At 49.0% G+C, this 21,912-nt stretch overlaps 1 protein-coding gene across 4 annotated transcripts in view; it reads right to left on the minus strand.

Moving 5' to 3' along the window:
- Window positions 1-320: 320 nt before the first annotated feature.
- The window catches only part of MRPS21 (mitochondrial ribosomal protein S21), a 222,627-nt gene continuing 201,035 nt past the window's right edge, over window positions 321-21,912 (minus strand). For all 4 annotated transcript variants that reach the window (XM_069652091.1, XM_069652116.1, XM_069652099.1 and 1 more), the window contains one exon: window positions 321-738. In XM_069652091.1, the coding sequence (XP_069508192.1) occupies window positions 558-738 (181 nt within the window). In that variant the 3' untranslated portion in view covers window positions 321-557. The remainder of the gene's footprint in view (window positions 739-21,912) is intronic.

Consider the following 21,912-nt stretch of genomic DNA (forward strand, 5'->3'; position numbering starts at 1 on the left):
AGAAAAATCTGCATTAAGCTGTTTCCTGGGATAGATTCTGATGTCCATAAGGGACCTTGAGTGCTTTCCTATGTGGAGCTTTGGTTTTTAGATTGGCAGGGGGGTCCTCTCTTCTGGAGTGGTTCACCATACCTTAAAATACAGGAAGAGCCAAGTTCAACAGTACTGGGCAGGAGTTCAGCTCCGACACAACCATTCTCATCATTGCCAGATTCCACAATCCCCCGGTTTAAGATGGAATTCTGCGTCCTCATCATCTTACGTTCTTTGTATAAATAACAGTGACAAACACAAATGGCAATGACGATCATTAACCATAATTTACTTCATTGCCATTTACCTTTTATTTCGTGATGTGTGAGCATATACAGAATGCCTTCTAAAAAAGGAAACCGCAATAATCATTTATTGGTTTTCTGATTTAATATGCCACTTGCAAAATCTTGGTGTGTTACACTGTGTGGCCTAATTGCTATATATCCCATGAAATTATCCCTTTGTGGTTCCTGAACCCTTCTGTAAAAGTCTCTGTTCTCTTAAAAAGTTTACAGGCAGATTTAGCATCCTAACCAAGGATCTGGGCGATTTTTCTGCATCAGAAAGGCAACTTTTCTGGCCATCTCCATATTGTAAATCCGGCGGCAGTTTTCATAGTTTTCCCTCCGTCGCTTGATGCATGGCTTTTCGTAGTACCGATTGCGCTTGGCATCTTCTATGATCCCATCCACAGTCAGAATTCTAGAGAATAAAAAACAGCAGGGAATCTTAGTTTAGGAAACAAATATATGTTTCTCATGTTCACTTTATTTAGAAATGTTTCTCATGTTCACTTTATTAAGAAATGTTTTAGGTTTACTTGTTGGTCTGCAGTTTGGGATGAATGGGTGACAAAACTGGCCCTTTAGAATGTACAGAAACCATCAACACTCAAAACCTTATACTTCTTGAATCATATTCCTCCTGCTACCGATTAAAAGTTCCCCTTTTCAGTCCCTCATATTCTGCAATCTGTTGCAGTTCTCAGATGAATGTCAAACTTTCCATAGCCACTGTGAGTCTGTCATCAGCTGTAGAGAAAGATGTGTTGCACTGACTGCTCAGGGCTCAAATTACATTCGTTATCCCCTTGTATCTGTGCTGCACTGATATCCCTATCTTTACCCTCACCGTGACTGTGTCGGGCCTCTCTCTGAGAAACAAAGATGCTCACGGTAAGGCGAGAAATGGACAGTGAGGGCGGAGGAGGGAAAATGAAAGACACAATAGGGAATTTGACAGGTTTCTTTTGGGTGCTTCCAGCAAGCAGCCATCATGATGTGCAGGAGTATTTCCGCACGCAGACCTACAGAGAAGTGGCAAATCAGGCACTTTTACAACCTGTAAACAGCCAAATACTCCCAACAAAAAGAGAGGGATAAAAGATACTCCCAACAAGTATTAGGAAACAGCAGACACTTTAGAAGCCCCCACCCCTCGTTCCACCTCCACAGATCTGTCTGGATCAGTGATACCAGCATAGGAGGGCCACATGAAGGACTTCTATTGATACTGCTGTACCTGTAGAGGAATTGGGAGGTAAATTATATATTTTAATGTGCACAGGTTTCAAGGTGCAAAGAAGTATGGATTGCTAAAAATATATTTTTTTAGAGTTTGGATAAGGGGGAGACACAGGCTCGAAATCAGGCCTGCCTACTCAATGTAAATTCTAGACAAATCACTTTATTCCCTGTGCTTCCATTGCCACTGGAATGGGTAAGGTTCCCTCCTAAACAATAAGATAAGGGATCAGGTGGCCAAAAGACCTTTTTTAACATGTTAACATGTTCAATTGAGTTGGAAATAAGCAGGTAGTCATGATCCACTAGAGGGCAGCGCACTGTTGCTTCCCAGCTAGGGAAATCCCATACATGCATACAGTGTGACCAAGTTGGCACAATCTCAGCAAAAAGGGCATATTAACTAGGGACCCTACTCGAAAACAAACAGACCTTTCGTGGAACCTGACCAAAGCTATAAAGCTACTAACATGCTCTCTCACACCAGTGCTATTTTGTGAACTATCAGGAGCACCGTCAAACAAATAAATCCTCAAAGGATCTTTGCCATGAACAGCCGCAAAGGTTAAGGGACATTGAATCCATCCTCATTCGATACTGGCAGCTCCACTTCCAATTCATACTCCTCATAAAAAGGTATCCAGTGATGTTACCAAAAGTAAAATACCGAAACCAAATTTTACTGAAAAAATACCGAAAACTATGTAGATATGGGGTGGGGGTATTGGGTTAAAAGGGGGAGGAGTTAAACATTTAGGGAAACGGGCGTTTTGAGAGGGGACACCCCCAAATAAAAACAAACATCACATGGAACCCTCATAAAACTGCCACAAATCTACAAGCTCTGTAAAAAGGATACTAAATCATCATACGGCTGCCCTATACACCACAAATGTACCATCAACCCAGAACACTGCTCCAGTGAACTCCCAGTGTTTCGAACTCCCTTTAGATCTACCTCACATCTCAGAGGTGTCCCAATTGTAGAATCTCCCCATACAACTCCTCATACAACTACTGATTCTACAAAAACATTTGATGTCCAAGTGCTCGATAACACACCCTAATGTTTCCTGCCAAGAAACCCTAAATGCATCCACAAACATGATGTTTTCCTTTACAAAGCCACCTGCCAAAGCTACCGTACAATATTTACAAAGGTTCCTGATAGAATTGCCTAAAACTCAGTTCTCCAAAGATCTGCCCCGTGAATCCGAACATCCCTTAAATGTATTGTCATTCCAATAGATCGACCCCATAAATGTATGCCTTCTTCACCTTTCCCCACGACCTCCACAAAGGGACAATCTCTCAAGAAAATGCCCCTGTGCTCCACAATCTCACTCCATACTGCTGTATTCTCTATGAAATTCCTAACTCTCAATGCAACTACAATGGCGTCTACAAAAGGGAAACCCTCAATATACAAATACCCCCTGCGCCAACCCCCCCAAAAATCAAACCTCCCAATTCAACCTCCACGCTTCACACACACACACACATCCCATAAAAGTAGACCCCTACAACTCTCCAATATTGCATAACCCATAAAAAGGACCACCTCAATGCTCCAAATCTCCAAACCATACTACCGGAAGTCTACCCCTCGTCCCAAAAGCAAGACCATACCCACTAAGAAAAGCCTCCTGTATGACAATTTGCATAAAAGAGCTACACACGACCTATCTGAAATACAGACGGCTTGCACCTGCAAGCCTGTGACTGAACATTCTAGTTAATAAAAGGCGAAAAATCTGTTTGCTTTTTGTTGGAGGGATTACCTCCACAAATTGGCGGTAATGCAGCATGAGGAATTATAGCATCCAGTGGTATCCCTACTACTTAATAAAGTCCTGTGTGACTTCATATTGGGGAGTGTGACAAATCGCGGGATTCAGCCACTCCCCCTCAGGGGGGAGCCTTTCCCTGTGAGGCAAGGGTGGTGAGCCCGCTACCTCCACAGGGGTATTTGTATTTTATTTGTATTTTGTTTATTTATAACGCGCAAACCATCAGGCCCGGGGGCATCAGGGCGCAATTTGTACAAGTTGCAGAAAAAGAAATACAGACAATAAATTACATTACAAAATTTACAGTAACAGCATATTCACCATCTTTCTAATTACACATATTACAAAGATTACAGTGCCACTAGGAATAACAGAGGATATACCCTAGGGTGTCCAGTAACAGTATGGAGGTAGCAGGCCAGAAATAGTATCAGAGGAAGCGGACCAGAGTATGTGAGACAGACGCAGAGCAGGTCTTATTGCTGATCAAAGAGCCAAGATTTGGTTTTGGTCTTAAAGGTGTTGAAAGAATCTTCAGCTCTGATAGTGGCAGGGAGGGTGTTCCATAGTTTAGAGGCTAGGAAAGGGAAGCTGGTGCCCCCCACTTTTTGAAGCTTAAACCTAGGGATCGATAGACAATGAGTCTGGGCAGTTCTTAGTGGTCGGGCGGTAGAGTGGCGAGATAGCCGACTAAAGAGATAGATCGGGGCTTTGTTGGCCAGGCATGTGTGCGTTAGGGCAAGTGTTTTTAAGGAGATTCTCTGTTTGACAGGTAACCACTTTAAGTTGGTTCTGGCTTCTGAAATGTGGTGGTTGCGGGGGATTTTCAAGGCCGCTCGAATGGCATTATTCTGGGTGGTCTGCATGTATTTGTCTGGATAAGGATAGGGTGGAGTCAAGGTAAAAGCCTAACGTTTTGGTGTCTTTTGAGACTCGTATGGTATTATTGTCTATGGTGAATGACTGATAGGACGGCTCCAGTTTGCTCAGGCGGTGTGCGGTACCCAGTATAAGGAGCTCCGTCTTATCGTCATTTAGACATAGCTGGTGTTGGGCCATCCAGGCTTGGATGACCAGGTAGACGTCATTGATGGCCTTGGTGTCAGCTAGATAATCACCTGAGATGGGAATGAGTATCTGGGTGTCATCCGCATAGTTAGTGTAGGAGACACCCAGATAGTCAAGCACATCAAAGAGTGGTTTCGTAAAGATGTTGTAAAGTGTAGGCGACACGCAAGAACCGTGAGGGACGCCCCAGTGTATAGGAGAGGGGTCCGCGGCTGCGGATGGTGCAAAGACCCTCATGGATCTGTTGCTCAGAAAGGATTTGATCCGGGCCGCAGCGGAGGAGGAGAAGTTGGCAGCAGAGTGGAGGTGCCTGCAAAGGATCTGGTGGTTGACCAAATGAAATGCGGCGGAGAGGTCGAGGAGTAATAGCATTGCTAATTTGCCCTTGTCCTTCAATACTTCGATCTGGGTTTTTAGGTCTATTAGAGCAGTTTCAGTCCCGTGTCTGGGCCGAAATCCGGATTTTCGTAGACCTAGCAGATTGTTGGATTCCAAGTAGTTTTGGATCTGAATGTAAGCTGCGCGGTCCAGTATCTTAAGCAAAAACGGTACTGTAGTGATCGGTCGGATGTTCGTAGGTATACTTGGGTCAAGGGAAGGTTTTTTGAGTAACGGGATCACCCACGCGTCCTTAAGGTTGTCCGGGACAATACCTTTTTTAAAGGAGGAGTTGATGAAGGCCGTAATGAATGGAGCTAGATCATGGGCAGAGTCCTTAATGATGGGAGCTGGGCAAGGGTCACCTTGGCAGTTGGATGGTTTAATTCTCAGGATGATATTTTCTACCTCAGTAACAGTGAGCGGTGAGAAGGTGAAAGGTATGGTGTTAGCAGTGTCTGACGGGAGGGACCTAGCTGTGGAGAGTGCGCGGTTGTCAAGCTTCAGGCTGTCCTAGAGGCAAGCAAGACCTCACCGGAACAAACCCCGACCCCTTGGGGACAATGCCTCCCGTTCCGAAGAGGAACTCCCTAAATCACTTATCTACAATTCACTAGCAACACCTAACCAAAGAATACAAAGAGCAAGGTGATGTTTCTTATTGTCATGTAGAAACCCTAAGTAAACCTGCAAAGAAATACTGGACTAATATCGAGAAGAATGACTTTGACGCTCCACCAGGAGGGGGGGACATAAGGTGGAGAAAAGCCCAGGATTAAGTCAGCTTCCAAGCCTGCAGAGAAGCTGGCGTGTGAACCCTACCCTGGGAAAACCCAAAGCGAAAGAAATTGAAGGTTGAAGTCTCAGACAAGCAACCATGTCCGCAGTGGTGGCGTGACCGAGAGTCGACAGACTGCAAAGTCTAATAACGACGCTGAGACATCTTACACGACACCACGAAGTGTGCACAATGAAGAAGCGAAGGAAACAGAGTCGAGAAGCCAATCCTGCAATCAAAGAGGGTCCCATCCTAAACGCAGGCCTGGTGACGCCATCCCTGAGAGCTAAAAGGTAACGGGGAAGGCGGGAGACCCGTGAAGGATACCGAGAATAACGAAAGGGAAGATTCATACTCGTCCCAGTGGTGACCGAATGTTAAAGTTACCAAAGAAGGGTGGGAATATTTTGGAGAACAATCATACTTGTACCAATAAGGTCGGAATAACAGAGTAAGTTAGGATTCATTAATGGAACACTGATCCTCATCAAGCCTAATTTGGTGGAGAAGAGTGAGAATTCTTACTGGAACATTCATATTTGTCCCAGTAAAACTAAGTGCTGGAGAGAAGTGGGAGTCATTACTGGAATCCTCATACTTGTCCCAGTAATTACCAAGTGGTGGAGGAGAGTGAGAATCACCATCGGAACAGTCGTACTTGGCCCAACCAGGAAAAAGAGTGGATATTGAGAAGAGAAAAAGTAGCAAGTTTAACAAACAAGAAAAGGAAGAACCATAATGAAAGGGGTTCCCAAAGTGGAAAGGACACAGTTGAGAAACTGACGGGCCCCAATACCTGAACTATACGTCTTGATCAAAGTAGTTACCAAGAACTACCTTCGAATACATCATTAAAGTGAACTTGCTAAAAAGCAGACCACAGGAGGAGGGAGTCATTCTCATATGCCTCTGTTTTAATAGTGGCAGTGACAGGTTAAATTAGTTTGGACTGAGGACAGATCTTCCTTTTGGACTCACTGACAAGCACCCAAGTTAGTTTGTGTTTGGTAGGGAAAACCTATAGCTTAGGGAAAGATTAGGAAAAATCCCATAATGGAAAACCTGAGTCCTTGTCCTTCTTCGGACCCGATACAGGAGTAATAATAAACCTAAACAATCTGTAGCTGGTACATGACTAGGCCTTGAGCTTTTCTCCGTTTGATCTGCGGAGCAAGGATGTGGATCTCTATAGACAACACCACCACATTGGTTTATTTAAACGTGTGCAGGAGAAGTGAGAGCTCACCTGAGCTTCGTGACCTCTCTATGGTTGTGGCACTAAGCTATAGAAGAGAAAACAAGATCTTGCTTGTGCCTACCTAACTGGCTGGTGAGCTCAATATGCAGCTGTAGTTTCTGAGCAGACACATTCAACCCCTCACGAAGGAGAAAAGAACAGTCTGTTCGATCACTGGGGGAAGATTGTGCGACTGCATGTGGCCCAGAATGGCTACCCATGAGGAACCATCCCTGCAGCTACTGTGGGATCTGGTTCCGGAAAAGGCATCACCACCATGAGAAATGATCCACCATAGTAGATCATCCTTGACAGTACAAAGCACTGAAACCATTTCTGACTGGAGGCCAGTCCCTTGATTCCAGTTTGCTAAGCGGTGAATTTGCATCTTTCGCATAAGCACTCTGACGTATCTCACTACCAAAACGCACTACCATATCAGGCCCAGTATCCTTTTGATAGTCGAGGGCTGTCACATATGAGGTCTGCAGCACTGTGGGGCCCTTCACTTAGAAGGCTTGAAACCTGTTCAGTGGTTGTAGGGGAGGGAGAAACACTCTGAAGAGTGTCCAAGATTAACCTAATGTAGCAAATACCCTGTTCGGAAAAAGAGTGGACTTCTTAGCATTGACTGATAGGCCAAATAAGACTTCACGATCCAAGTTAGTCTGGATTGACGCCACTTTCATAGCCAGGTCTGGAGCTCAGATCAGTCAGTCGTTGAGGTAAGGGTAAATGTCAATTCCTCCCTTGCCCAGATAAACCATGTAATCTGCATTGCCTTGTTGAATACTCCTGGATGCAGAGCGCAAGCCAAAATGGGAGAACCTGCAAATGACAGCACAGAGTTTCCTTTGCAAACCTCATAAGCTTGCAATGAGGATACCAATAATAATGTGCAAGTAGGCATCCTGTAGATTCAGAGTGCATAGACAATCCCCTTGCTGTCTGGAGAAGATCTGTGCTGGAGTTACCAACTTGAACTTCTCCTTCACAAAGGACAGAGTTGAAGGTCCAAGTTGATTCTCTGGAGCTGCAAAGAACCTGAAGTAAAATCCCTCCTGCGTCTTCAAGGAAGGAGATTCTTGGAGGCCCCTTCCCTTGTAACTCAGAGATCTCCTCAGCAAGATTCAATAAAATTGTCAGAGGGAAGGTGGGGAACAGAGGAGAGAGAGGAAGGAAATAACTAACACCATTCTTGACTACCAAAATGACCCAAGTGTTGCTTTTTATTTGCCTCCAATTACACACAAAAGTATAAGTTACTCACTGTAGTGACTAATTTACTCCTAGTCCATAGTCCCCTTTCCTCCATACTGTATGGGCGTCCCTTGCTAAGGACAGTAAACAGAACCTTTTTCACCAGACGAGAATGGTCTTCTCCTTTAAATTTAGATGCGTGTGGGGCGCGGCCCTGGAAGCATGCGCTCCATTGACTATGCCCAACGGCGCCACTCCGTCCCCTTTGAAGCGTCGACAACATTAAGATTGCCTAATGAGACATGTTTTATTAAGGGGGAGGATGGTGGGACATATGCAGGAAAGGGGACTATGGACTAGGAGTATGTTAGTCACTACGGTAACTTAGAATTACTCCTACGTCCCGTCCCCTTTCCTCCATAGTGTATGGACGATTACAACTGAATGCAGCCCCATGGAGGAGAGTTGCCCCTCTTAAGAAAACAACTTCTTCAGAACTGCCTGGTCAAATGCCGCGTTCGACCTGGTGCTGACATCCAAGCAGTAGTGTTTGCAAAAGGCAGAAGGAGTAGCCCACATAGCTGCTTTGCTCGATAGTCTGCCAAAGGACATGTCTTTGAAAAGCTACTGCTGTGGCCTTGGCTCTGATGGCGTGGGCGTGCACGTTTGCTGGTAAAGGCCTGTGCTGCCCCTCGTATGTCTCCTTGATGGCCATATCCATCCACCTTGCTATGGAAGCCTTGGATGCTCGATAACCTGGTTTCGATCCTCCGAATGTGATAAATAAGGCATCCGACTTACGGAAGCTCTTAGTCCTGTCTAGATAAAATCTCAGAGCACGTCTAACATCCAGGCAGTGCAATATCTTCTGAGCCTCATCCTTTGGGTCTGCAAAGAACGTTGGGAGCACTATCTCCTTGTTTAGATGAAAGGAGGAAATGACCTTAGGCAGAAAGGCAGGGTGCGTTCTAAGCACCACCTTATCAAGGTCCACCAGCAGGGCCGTCTTAATGGTAACACGCCCGATGTCCACTGACGCCATGGGCTCAAATGGTTTGTGCACTATAGCGCCGAGCACCACGTTAAGGTCCCAGACCGGATGTGGCTGTTTTACAGGCGGATATAATCTGGTTAGACCCCGCCATTTGAGGATGAAAAGATATTGTCACTGGAGTTCTTGTAGGCTCCTACGGCCACCAGATAGCTGCGGCATGTGTCCACCTGCACACCTGAATGAGCCAGATGCAGCGAGAAATATAGAACATTGTCCAGCAAGCATGTTAGTGGATCAATCTTTCTTGTTTATGCCCAGTGACAAGACCTGGTCCACTTGTTCTTGTATTGACTCGTCGCTTTTAGCCCTCTGTAGGATAGCCACAGGGGAAGATGCTTCAGTGCAACTCTTATAAATGTCAACACTCCAGTTGTGTTAACAGGGTGCTTTTATTGTATCAGATAAAGCACAGCTGATGAAGACCCCCAACACATTCAACGTATCAGCCTCAACTGAAATTACTTAAGAAACAACAACAGCTTAAAGATTCTATATTCCAATAGAACATTCCCTCACATGGCCATTCCATAATAAGCATGCTTAATAAGGCATGAAATAGCCAGACATTTATACAACACATACCCCTCCCTTATTTTTTTTTTTCTATTTTTTTTTAATACGCGAACACAGAATCTTTGCTTTAAATAGAAAGAACAAGAGTTCATCTTTTAATCTTCGCAACTCTGGACATATTCCAGACTTGACCACTTTCTAACCCTACAGCATTGCTGAAAACTCGCACAACCCTAACGGGGTCAGTGTAAAGGGGCTCTCCTTTCTTCGAGAGCACAGCTTTTCTTATCCGAACCCAATCTCCAACTTCAACCACAGTTCTCTTTCTGGGATGTTTCTCATTAACTTTCTCCACCCATTTACCCTTGCGCACATCCATTTTTCTCTTTACCTCATCTACAACCACATCCGTCTCTTTTGCTCTGCCCAGCCAGGCTGGCGCCACCATAGTGTTGGCTTTTCGGCCCCTCATAAGTTCAAAGGGGCTCACACCTGTCTCGAGACCTGGAGCCCTCCGCAACACGTACAACCTTTCCTTCACAGCAACTCTCCTGTCTAGACCACACGCATTCGCTCCTCAGATGGCTTCCATAATACATCGATTTACCCTTTCAACCATACCATTACCTTGAGGATAATACAAAGGAGTCCTTTTGTGCCCAATCCCACATTTAAGCGCCTTTCCCATGAATTGTGGTCCATTGTCTGTGAGAATACTCCTGGGTAGGCCCTCCCTCTCAAATACATTTTCCAGAAATCCTATAATACATTGACATGTAACCTCTCATGATCTTGAATTCTGTCCATTACTTTTTGGAATACAGAAGATTCCGATATCAATTCAAAAGGCATGCGCCGAAATTGATATATTCCCTCATAAGTAATGAACCCGGTCAATTTGCGAGATTCAGCATCTAAACTAAACTGATGGTAAGCACTTGCCATATCAAGTTTTGCAACTTTTGCAACTCTGCGCACTTCACCATGTGAACTGTAACAATGTCATTCTCTGAAATGTTGCCTTCCTCAGATGACACACCGTCATATTCTTCAATGAGAAGAGTTCCTTTACCACTACCAACCCGATCATTTTTACAAAAATTCTCAAAGTGGCTCCATTTCTTACAAAAACTGCAATTTAGACGCCTTCCTGGACATATGGGAGACGTGGACAAGTGACGTGCACTGCCACATCGAAAACACAATCTATCTTCCCTTTTTACGCTAACTTGGGGGCTATCCTTCTGGATACGTTTATTTCCTTGCTCACCAACCCCACCTTTGCTCTGAGTAGCCTCATAACGTTTATTAGGTCTTCCCTTTTGCTTCTTCTTCTCCTTCGGATAAATACCCTTCTTATCACCCACCCTCAGAACTTCAACAGTTGACACTAACTTATTTTCTTTAACCGCCAATTTGGCCACACACTGCAAAGTATGCTCAATCCTCTTTGCAATACTTATCACCTTCTCTAAATTGGGGTCATCTTTCAACCAAATTTCTTCACAAATGTTATCATTCGAACAGTGTAACATAAACTGATCCCTTATATGTTCATCTAGTCCACCACCAGATTTTACAATTAAGGGACAGATGTCTTAAAGCCGTAATGTAATCTTCAACAGATTCTCCATCATTTTGGAACCTCATGCCAAAATGGTATCTTTCCAGGACAGTACTCGTTTTGGCTTCAAAATGTTTGTCCAACTTAGACAAAGCTACATCAAAATCGTTAGAACCCCTTCCAAATCCAATTCAGGAATATCTGGTAGAGTGTCATATATTCTCTGACCCTCATATCCCAAAAAATGCATTAGCGTTGCCACCTTCCTTTCCACTGACATTCCATTTCCACAGGTAGCTTTGACGTAATGTAGAAACCCCTTTTTCCAGGATGCCCACTTGATCTTGGGTGGGCCTGGAGTAGGCATAAATACTTGGGGACCAGGAACCCCAGAAAGTGCCACACTGGAACTTCACAACACAGTGTCAGGGTGTCCCTGTTATCCCCTCTTCAGTACCAAAACACAGGTAAAACTTTTCCTGGTGGTAGCTACAACAGTTAGATTCCAGTAGGGTTCTGGGAATCCTTGGTATCAGTATCACTAGCTTAGTTGAATCTGGAATTGATACTCTCCCAGAGTTCCCCCTTTCCAGAAGGACTGCAGGGGTCATATAAGTCAAAATTACTTAGCCCCTCAGGAACAAACACTCCTCCCCGGTGAACACACTTCCCCTGTGTAATCTCACCTGAGGATTTGTTTATTTGATACACAGATTACCACGGATCGCCTTCCCCTGAGGGCCCTGGGCGAATTTGACACTTCACTAGCCCCGAGCCACAATCCGACAGGGGCTAATGCACCAATCCTGAAGCGCAGCTCCCACCGCGGTAATCATGACATCGAACAACGAAATCCTCACTGCTCTCCCGATGGAGAAGCACTTCCTGGTTGTCGTCTCCGGCGTCCTCAGTCACGTGACTCTCTCATGGCGTGCAGTCACGAATGTGGGTGGGGACTCCCTGCTCCCTACCAATGGTCCGCTTCGCCACACACAACTAGCAGACAACTCTGCGATGTGTAACCAGGAAATGCAGCTTCAGAACAGATGATGTCTCCCCCAAACGCAGCTCACCTAGCATACACCGGCATCAAATGCGAAACTGCATTCCGGCACGCAGGTTCGCAGCTCCGCAGCAGCCGCATTCTCATTCGCAGCTGCAGATCAGAACGTCTGCCTAGTTCGGAGCGGGCAGAGAGGGACGATTATCTGCCCTCGCAACCGGTATAGCATAGATCCACGGCCTCCGTGGCGGACTGCACACTTGCCCGGAGGGGCGGGGAAGGCTTCCTTCACTGCAACCCGTCCAACAACTCGTCCGGTGGTGGACGTCAGGTACGGCAAAACGTGATGCGGACCCGCGAGCCGGGGAGCGGCTCATCACTTATGCACGGAACCAAATGTTGAAACGACAGGCTCTTCTCCCTTCAAGGTTGGGGGTCTTCTGTTCACGGTCCGACTTTTGATGGATTACATTAGCTTATCCATCCCATCCTCGTCGCCATTCTTAAAAAGGTCAACACTCCAGTTGTGTTAACAGGGTGCTTTTATTGTATCAGATAAAGCACAGCTGATGAGGACCCCCAACACATTCAAGGTATCAGCCTCAACTGAAGTTACTTAAGAAACAACGACAGCTTAAAGATTCTATATTCCAATAGAACATTCCCTCACATGGCCATTCCATAATAAGCATGCTTAAGTAAGGCATGAAATAGCTAGACATTTATACAACAGCAACCTGTTCAGGAACCAAGCTGCAAGGGCTAACTTTTGTGGTGCGGGGTGAACCACTGTGTCCCCTGTAAAGACTGAAGGGAGGTATCTGTACTCCTGCCCTCTATATGGCAGAGTAGAAGCACAGAGCACCCCAGCCAAGATTCTTTATTTGGAAAACGTGGACGAGCAATCAAGGCTTAAGCTCTCAGGAGGTGATGCAGGCTGGTTCTTAAGTACAGTGTAGTCCACAAGCACCCACAAAGGAATGTCCACACACTATGTTAGTGATAACACAGCTCTTTATATAAATAAGGCTTTGATTATGTACACATACAATAACAGTTTATGCTCAGGCAATTCTGAAATGATAAATATATACAGTCTCTATGTGGTACCACAATTACTTCTTTGATTCCATTAAAATGCATCAACTGCAGAAAGTTTCAAATAGCATACAAATCAATTAATAAAGTGAACCACCAATAGACATGAGGAGAAAAGCAAGCTGGTTAGGCAATTGGCAGAATACTGGGCTCCTACCACTAGGCACAGTTCTGTGTGAGGATCCCCCCCACCTGGGCAACCTGTAAATAAGATAATAACAAGCCCAGTCCATATTTTGTCTTATCCGAGTCTTATTTCCTTCTATAATTGTTCTACCACCCCAGTACCTGGTATAGCAGATTTCTTTGATGGGTCGTCAACAGATCCTTCTTGGGTGTCTCCCTTCAAGGCAGGAGCCACGGATCGTCAATAGTCCTCGAAGAAGGAGAACCTTGGTATCGAGAGTCCTCAATGAAAAGGGTTGCTGGCGTTAAGGCAGCTGTTTCGGTGTTGGCAGTGCTCGTCGACGATCTGTCGTGGACGTCCTGCGAAGACAAGGCGTGCGGTGCACCTCAACGTCGATAGTTTGTTGTCGCAAAGAGTACATGAATAACTTTGGCTCAGCAAGGGCGTTGAGTTGTCAACATCTTTGTGGTCTTCGGGTGGCGGGAAACCCACCGGCAGATTCTCCTCGGCTCATCAGCGACCTTGACTTTCTCCGGCGGGACAAAGCAGTCGGCGGTGATAAGCAAGGGAGTCCTTGATTCAAAGTGTTCTTAGGCAACGGAGCGTTGCAGCTCCGATCATCGGTGACACAGCGTCAAGCGGTCCCCACTTCTGGACAACACAGCTTCAACAGGCTTTCAGCGGTTATGGCAAATCCTCCGAACCGTGGTCAACGGCAATGGACTTCAATGGCCTCGATGTCCGGGTGCTTACTTCGAGATTCCTCGGCGGTCCCAGTCTCAGGTCGACAGTCTTTCGAAGGCTGGCTTCCAGGGCGCTTCGGCAAAGGTTAGCGGCCTGTACGATTCTCCCCTCGTAGCTCGGGAAGAGGTCTCCTAGCCAGGTCCTCTCTCGGATCAGTCCTCAAACTCAACAGCTTTCCGATCGGGTCGAAGCAAATGCAACAGCAAGTATTCTTCTTCCAGTTAGGCTTCAAGGATAAGTAGCAAGTTTCAATTTCAGCTTCTGAACAATTTCCATCAGTGAGAGGTCCACAGATATAGTGTGTGGTCTCTCATTCATTCTGATGGGTCATACTCAGGCAACCAATCATTCAGAAGGGCATTCATGCAGGCAGGCAGCCAATCAGGCTCACAGTGCATTCAGGCCATTCTTCTCCTTCCAGACACTCACAACAAGGAATGTGGATTGGGACAAGCACTCTGCCATTCAGCACTCCACACTGCATTCCTACCAGTTTTGGGAAGGGCTGTCTCGGTCTTTGTGTCACATACCAGAAACCAGACACCCATAACAGGAAATGTATGTTGGTCACACACTCTATTCACCCAGGTCCCACCCCAAGGGTGTACCCACAACATACAGTTACTGGGAAGGCTCCAGCCAGTCTGGCCTGGACTTCCCCCAATACCATATACAGAACTTCCACCCCAGCCAGGGAAAGGGACACCGTCAGGGCTTCCCAGGACTTTGGGAAAACAAGGTAACAGGTAATAGAAAGCAAGGGGCCACAGGGGCCATCTTGTATACTATCGGGAATCAACTGATTACAATGGCAGGGCCTGGGTATCCCAAAATGGAGGATACTCAGAGCACCTGTCAAATTCAGCATGGAGCTGCCACCAGCCCATGCCCTGCTCTTTGGGCCACACACAGGTGCACAAAAACATACACAAGGGGTACAGGGTTGTGCCCCCACCCATGGGTGCCAAAAGGGTATCTCAAGGGTATGTTCACCAAACCAAAAAGAGGAAGAGCTGCACTGCCAGGAGTCACACATGGACTCCTGTGTTGAAGAACACACACAATAAAAGGACTACAGGACAAGGAGATGGAGGCCCTGTCCCTCCAATGCATTTCCAGCATCACACCCCCTTGCTGGAAGAGTAGGTGGGCTGGGCCCACCGGGAACTGAACCGGGGGGAGGGGGGTGATCTGCCAGATCAAGGGGTTACGAGAACCAGGGTCTTGTGGGCCACCATGGCACTATCAGGATAAGCCTAGAGTTCCAAGAATCCCTGAGCATGCGGATGACCTTGTGAATCAGAGGAGTGGGGGGAAAGCATACGCGTTCATGACATCCCACCGAATTTGTAATGCATCACCCAAGGAGCCCGTCCCTGCGCCTGCCATGCAGCAAACTGGGCATCTCCTGTTGTCTCTCGTGGCGAGGAGATCCACCTGAGGGTGGCCCCACCTGCTGAAGATCCCTTGCAGGACTTCTTCGTTCAACTACCACACTTAATTGTCCATTCCCAGCCTGCTGAGCCTGTCCGCCTTCAGTTTGGAATTCCCTGGCAGGTGGACCGTTGACAAGTGAATGTTGTTCGACAGTGCCCACTCCTTAATGTCGATCGAAAGCCTGCGGAGAGGCAGGGACCTGGTACCACCCTGCGTGTTGATTTAATACATGCAGGCGTAGCTGTCAGTTTGGATGCAGATCGGTTTTCTGCTTGATTATGGGGAGAAAAGCCTTGAGAGCAAGTCAGATGGCCATCATCTCGAGCCAGTTGATGTGCTCCAGTTGCTCCTGATGAGACCAGACTCAATGGACGCTGTAGCTATCCAGGGTAGCACCCCACCCGTCTAGGGACGAGTCTGTGGTGATGATAATCTTTGGTAACGGCAGCTGTAATGGCCTGCCTACCAGCAGGTTGGTGTCTGTACCCCACCATACTAGGTCCTGGTGAAGATGCTGTGGTATGCTGACTGGCTCCGCTTGAGAGCTCTTCTCCCGATTCCAGGAACCTGAGAAATGAAGCGGCAGCCTCCTCATCTTGAGTCTCGTCTGTGGTACCATGTGGAGACATGCCGCCATATTTCCCACAAAGTGTTGGTACCACCTGGCTGAGGTTACTGCTCTGCTGAGGAAATGCCTCATGGCCCTTTTGATTGCAGCGATCTTGTCCGGTGACTGAAAGATCTTCTCGGCCCTTGTATCCCATATAAGACCCAGAAATGCCAGGGTTTGGGTTGGTAGTAGCTGTGACTTTTTGAGATTGATGGAAAATCCTAGGTCGTAGAGGGTATGCATAAATATGGAAGCTGTGTGGTGTACTGCCTGTGGCAACCTGGCCCTGACTAGCCAGTCGTTGAGGTATGGATAAACGTGGTGGCCCTGTGTACGGAGTAGGGCTGCCACCGCATTCATTAGCCTTGTAAAGACCCTCGGGCCGAGTGGAGGCCAAACAGTAGAACTCTGTATTGAAAGTGAAAACCCATGATCCTGAACCGCAGGAAGGACCGATGGGGTTCCCAAATCGGGACGTGCAGGTATGCATCCTTCAGATCCAGGGAGCACATCCATTCTCCCTCGCACAAAGTCTCTGCAATGAAGGCTGGGGTAACCATCTTGAACTTTTGAAGGGGAAGGGAAAGGGTCAAGGAAGAAGGGTCCAACACAACTCTCAGGCCAGCCTGGTTCTTTTTGTGTATGGTGAAGATCTGGGAATAGAAGCACCTGTCTCACTGAGAAGCTGGGAGTTCCTCTACTGCCTGGCTCGCTACAAGCGAACAGATATCCGCCAACAGAGTTGCTGTCCCAATCTGCGCGAGCAGAGGGAAGGAAGAAGGTAACAGAGGAATTGGTAGGCGGAAGCCTGTGGAGACTACTGAGAGGATCCACTGGTCCGTGAACCTTGTCCGCCAGGAGCGTGCGTTTAAGGCAAGTCTGCCCCCCACCGGAGACTCGTGGGTCCGGATGGACCTGCCACAACGTCTTTCCCTCTGAAGCTAGTGCTAAGGAGGGGGACTGTAAAAAACCCTCGTTAGACGCTTTGTGCTGCTTGCGCCTATGTTGGCTCAGGGACCTATCCGGTTGCCTGGGCCGTCTCTCCTGGAAGCCCCTGAAGCATCCAAAGGCCTGACTCCTGTCCGAGCGCTGGTGCGACTGGCTGTATGGCTTGGGTGTGGACTTTGTTAAAACAGACCAGGATTTAGCTGTCTGGGAGCTATCCTTCTTCTTGTCTAGTTCCTCATCTATTGTCGAGTGGAAAAAGTCGCCCCCTTCAAAAGGCAGGTCGAGGATGCGTTACTGCACATCTGTGTTAAACTTCGTTGCCTTGAGCCAGGCCGTCGTCATGTCGGTGGCGATGCATATGGCTCTGCCTGAGGTGTCAATATGGGCCACTGTAGATTCCATTATATCTCGGGACACAATTTTGGCCTCTGCTAATCCAGCCTTGAACCATGCTTGGCTGTGGGTAGGAAGCTCTGGAAGGAAGTCTGAGATCTCCCGCTACAACTTTTGGTGAACCGCTGCTAACAAGGCGTCGGCCTGACGCAGGTGGAGCGTGGCATTCGTGTATACCTTTTTTTTCTCCAAAGGACTCCAAAAGTTTTCCTCCTTGCCCAGGAGTGGGGAAGCAGATGTAGCTGAAGAAGACTGTGGTTTGGAATACAGCTTGATGTGGCTGGGGGTGCACCGACAATAAGGAACAAGTTACTTACCTGTAACTGTTGTTCTCCAGCATGGGTCTGGCATGGATTCACATGCTCATGAATATTCCCCGTCGTCAGGCTGGGAATCCTCAAAAATAAGTATCAGTTTCGTTTCTGATCTGTCTTTCTTAGCAGTAGCCAATCACTGATCTCTGGGTCATACTGCCCCCAGCCAATGACTGCCCTCTCCCTAAGCCCCGCCTCTGGCAGCCATCCTCAGATTTGGTAGCACGCCAAGTGGCAGTATGACCAAGTGAAGAGCCGCAGAGGGGTAGGTGGGAGGGTTCACATGTGAATCCATGCCAGACCCATGCTGGAGAACAACTGTTACAGGTAAGTAACTTGTTCCTTCTCCAGCATGGGGTCTGGCATGGATTCACATGCTCATGAGTAAAAGAATACATAGCAGTATACACATGCACAACCACAGGAGGCGGCAACAGGCTCAACATTAAGCATCTCTTACCTCCTCACCAGGCTCACCTTAAGCGAACAGGTTGCGCAGCACTGCTTGGCCGACCCTGGACTCCTCCCTGGAGTCCCGATCGACGCAGTAGAATCTTGTGAAGGTGTGCGTCGACCTCCACGTAGCAGCCCTGCAGATGTCCAGCAGGGGCACACCAGACAGGAACGCCGTGGTAGCAGCGATCGCTCTGGTCGAATGGGCTCTCGGACGGCCGGGCAGCAGTCGGTTTGCCAACCGGTGACAATGTATGATGCAGCCGGAGAGCCATCTGAAAATGGAAGTCTTCGAGAGAGCCTCCCCTTGATTCACAGACCCAAAGTTCACGAACAGTTGTGACGTCTTCCGAAAACACTTTGTGCAGTCCACGTAGAACTTCAGCGCTCTGGCTACATCCAGCGAGTGCAAAGTCCTCTCGGCCGGCGTCGAAGGCGACGGGAAGAAAACTGGTAACACCAAGGGCTCATTGAGGTGGAAGTCCGAAGGCACCTTGGGCATGAAGGAGGGGTGCGTCCTCAGCACTACCCTCGTGTCATGAAAAGTCAAGTATGGAGGCTTGCAAGATAGGGCCTGAATCTCTCCCACTCGTCGTGCAGAGGTGATGGCCACGAGGAATGCTGTCTTCCATGACGGGAACTTCAAAGGCGCCGAAGGCATAGGCTCGAATGGGGCTCCCGTGAGCCTGGTCAGCACCACATTAAGCTCCCACGCCGGGGCAGGGGCCTTCACCTGCGGGAATAGTCCCTTCATGAATTCCTTTACCAGGCGATGAGACCACAAGGACGCCCGTCCCGTAGTCGTGGTGTATCGGGAGATGGCAGCCAGATGTATTTTTATGGAGACATGAGCCAGTCCAGCTTTGGCCAGCAAAAGTAGGTACGGCAGCACTGGAGGGGCTGTAATCCGCAGAGGGTTAATCTTCTGTGCACGGCACCAGACAGAGAACCTCTTCCACTTATGACCGTAACACTTGAGAGTCGAGGACGCCCTGGCCTTTGCAAGAACCTCTCTGCAATCAGCCGGGATATCGTACCCTCCAAACTCTAGTGCTGCAGGAGCCAGGCCTGCAAGTTCAGCGACTGTGGGTCGTGATGGAGAATGGCGCCTCCTTAAGATCCGCGTCCGCCGGCAGCTTGACTGGTGGGGACGTTGACAAGTCCAGAAGGTCCGGGAACCAGATCTGCCTCAGCCACGCCGGTGCGACGAGGATCATCCTGCACCTGGACTTCTTGAGCTGGTTGATGAGGCGGAGCAGCAACGGCAACGGAGGGAACGCGTATAGAAACAGGCTGTCCCAAGGGAACGAGAAAGCATCGCCCATGCTCCTCGGCTGTGGGAACCTGCTGGCGAACCTCTGGCACTTGGAGTTCGTCGCCGTCGCGAACAGGTCGATCTGGGGTTTGCCCCATCGTTGGAAGAGTCGATCCACTTGGTCCTGGCACAGTTCCCACTCGTGGCACGAGCGCAGCTCCCTGCTGAGGGAGTCCGCGATGGTGCTTTTTATTCCTGCCAGGTGGAAGGGAACCAAAAACATCCCCTGGGCGACGGCCCAGTGCCACAGATCCTGGGCCTCCTTAGATAGGGCTGGGGATCTGGTTCCTCCTTGCTTCCGTATATAGAACATTGTGGTGGTGTTGTCGGTGAAGATCCTCACCACTTTGCCCTTGAGGGACGGAAGGAACGACTTGAGAGCCCAGAACACTGCTCGGAGCTCCAGAATGTTGATGTGGAGAGACCTCTCCTCCGGGAGCCAAAGGCCTCTTGCGTGGAGGTCTCCGGTGTGGGCCCCCCAACCCTCCAGAGAGGCATCCTTTGTCACCATCTCCTGAAACGCCGGGATTTGAAATTCCGTGCCTGTCGTGGGGTGAGCACGGATGCCCCACCATAAGATCGCCCGACGGAACTCCTCGTCGAGAGGGATCCTGTCCTCGAAACAGCCCCTCGCTTGGAGCCAGCGGGCGTCGAGAAACTCTTGTAGCGGACGCATCCGACGTCTGTAAAGGGGTACAAGGTAGATGCAGGAGGACATCATCCCGAGGAGGGACTTGATGGACCTCACCCTGGCCATGTCCGTGGCTAGCAGGCGCCGCACCTTGCCCAGGATGGTCTTGGTCCTCTCCTCTGAAGGGGAGGCCAATTGCCCCACTGTATCGAGCTTCGCTCCCAGAAACAGTGCTATCTGCGATGGACCAAGGTGGGATTTGGGGTAGTTGATAGCGAACTCCAGCTCCGTGAGCAACCGGACGGTCCTCGCCGTGTGTTCGACGGCGAGTTCCCTTGTCCTTGCCCGGATTAGCCAGTCGTCCAGGTAGAGGTAAACGTGGATCCCCTGCAGATGCAGCCGCGCCGCCACTGGTGCCAGGCACTTGGTGAAAACCCTGGGTGCCGACTTTAATCCGAACAGTAGGGCCCTGAATTGGTAGTGGCGTCCCTGAACCACGAACCTGAGGAACTTCCTGTGCCTTTTTAGAATAGGGATGTGGAAGTAAGCATCCTCCAGGTCCAAAGACGATAGGAAGTCGCCTTCCTCCAGCTGTCCCAGCACATGCTGGAGGGTGACCATCCTGAATTTTTGTGCCTTGATGTACTTGTTTAAGCGACGCAGGTCCAAGATGGAGTGCCAACCGCCTGTCTTCTTCTTGACGAGGAAGTACCTTTAGTACACTCCGGAGCCCCGGAGCCCTCTGGGGACGAGCTCGATGGCACCTTTCTTGAGCATCGCCTTTACCTCCAACAGTAGTTGAGGGACGTGATTCTCCTTCCTGGCCACGGGAGGAATGCGAGGGCACTTCTTCTGGAATTCCAGTGCCCGTTGGCCAGGGTGTCCAACACCCAACGGTCGGTGGAGATGGAGTCCCACACGCTGAGGAACTTCGTCAGCCAGCCTCCCACCGGGATGCTTTGGTGGGGGCCCGACAACCCGGCTGGGTCAGTCTTGCTTGGAGGCGGCTTGGCCTCCTTGGCGACGGCGGCGGGAACCCCCTTGCTTGCTGCGACCTCTGTAGGCCTCCTGAGAAGAGGAGCGGGCCGCCTGGCGGTAAGTGGAGGAGCCACCGCTGGATCCTTTGGAGGCACCCTGCCTGCCTCCGGAGCTCCGAAAGGGCTGCCGCTGCTGAAGCACCCCCAGGGCTCGGGCTGTCTCCGTGTCGGTCTTGATGGCCTATAGGGACTCATCCACCGCCTTACCAAAAAGGTTGTTGCCGTCGAACGGCATGTCCAACACCCTGGTCTGGACGTCCTGGCGAAAGTCTGTCTCCTTGAGCCATCCTCGTCGTCGGAGGCAAACTCTGTTGCCCAGTTGGCGAAATCCGGTATCGGCAATGTCGGTTGCCACCGTTATGGCGTGATCCGACGCCACCTCGCCTTCCTGCAGAATTTCTAGGGCCTCTGCCCTTTTGTCATCAGGCAGGAAGTCTAGCAGGGGAGCTATCTTGAACCAGAGCTCCCTGTCGTAGCGGGCCACGATCGCTAAGGCATTGGCCACCTTAATCATCGTCGCCGCCGATGAGATGACTCGTCGTCCCATAGAGTCCAACTTCTTGCCCCCACTGTCCGGCGGGGAGGTGGAAGTTGAAGCCGCCGCACCCGCTGCCGCCTTCTTAGCCGCTGCCGAGACGACAGAGTCCGGCGTGGGCTGGGC

The sequence above is a fragment of the Ambystoma mexicanum genome, chromosome 1p, assembly GCF_040938575.1.
Source record: "Ambystoma mexicanum isolate Mex_15411 chromosome 1p, UKY_AmexF1_1, whole genome shotgun sequence".
Classification (NCBI taxonomy): domain Eukaryota; kingdom Metazoa; phylum Chordata; class Amphibia; order Caudata; family Ambystomatidae; genus Ambystoma; species Ambystoma mexicanum.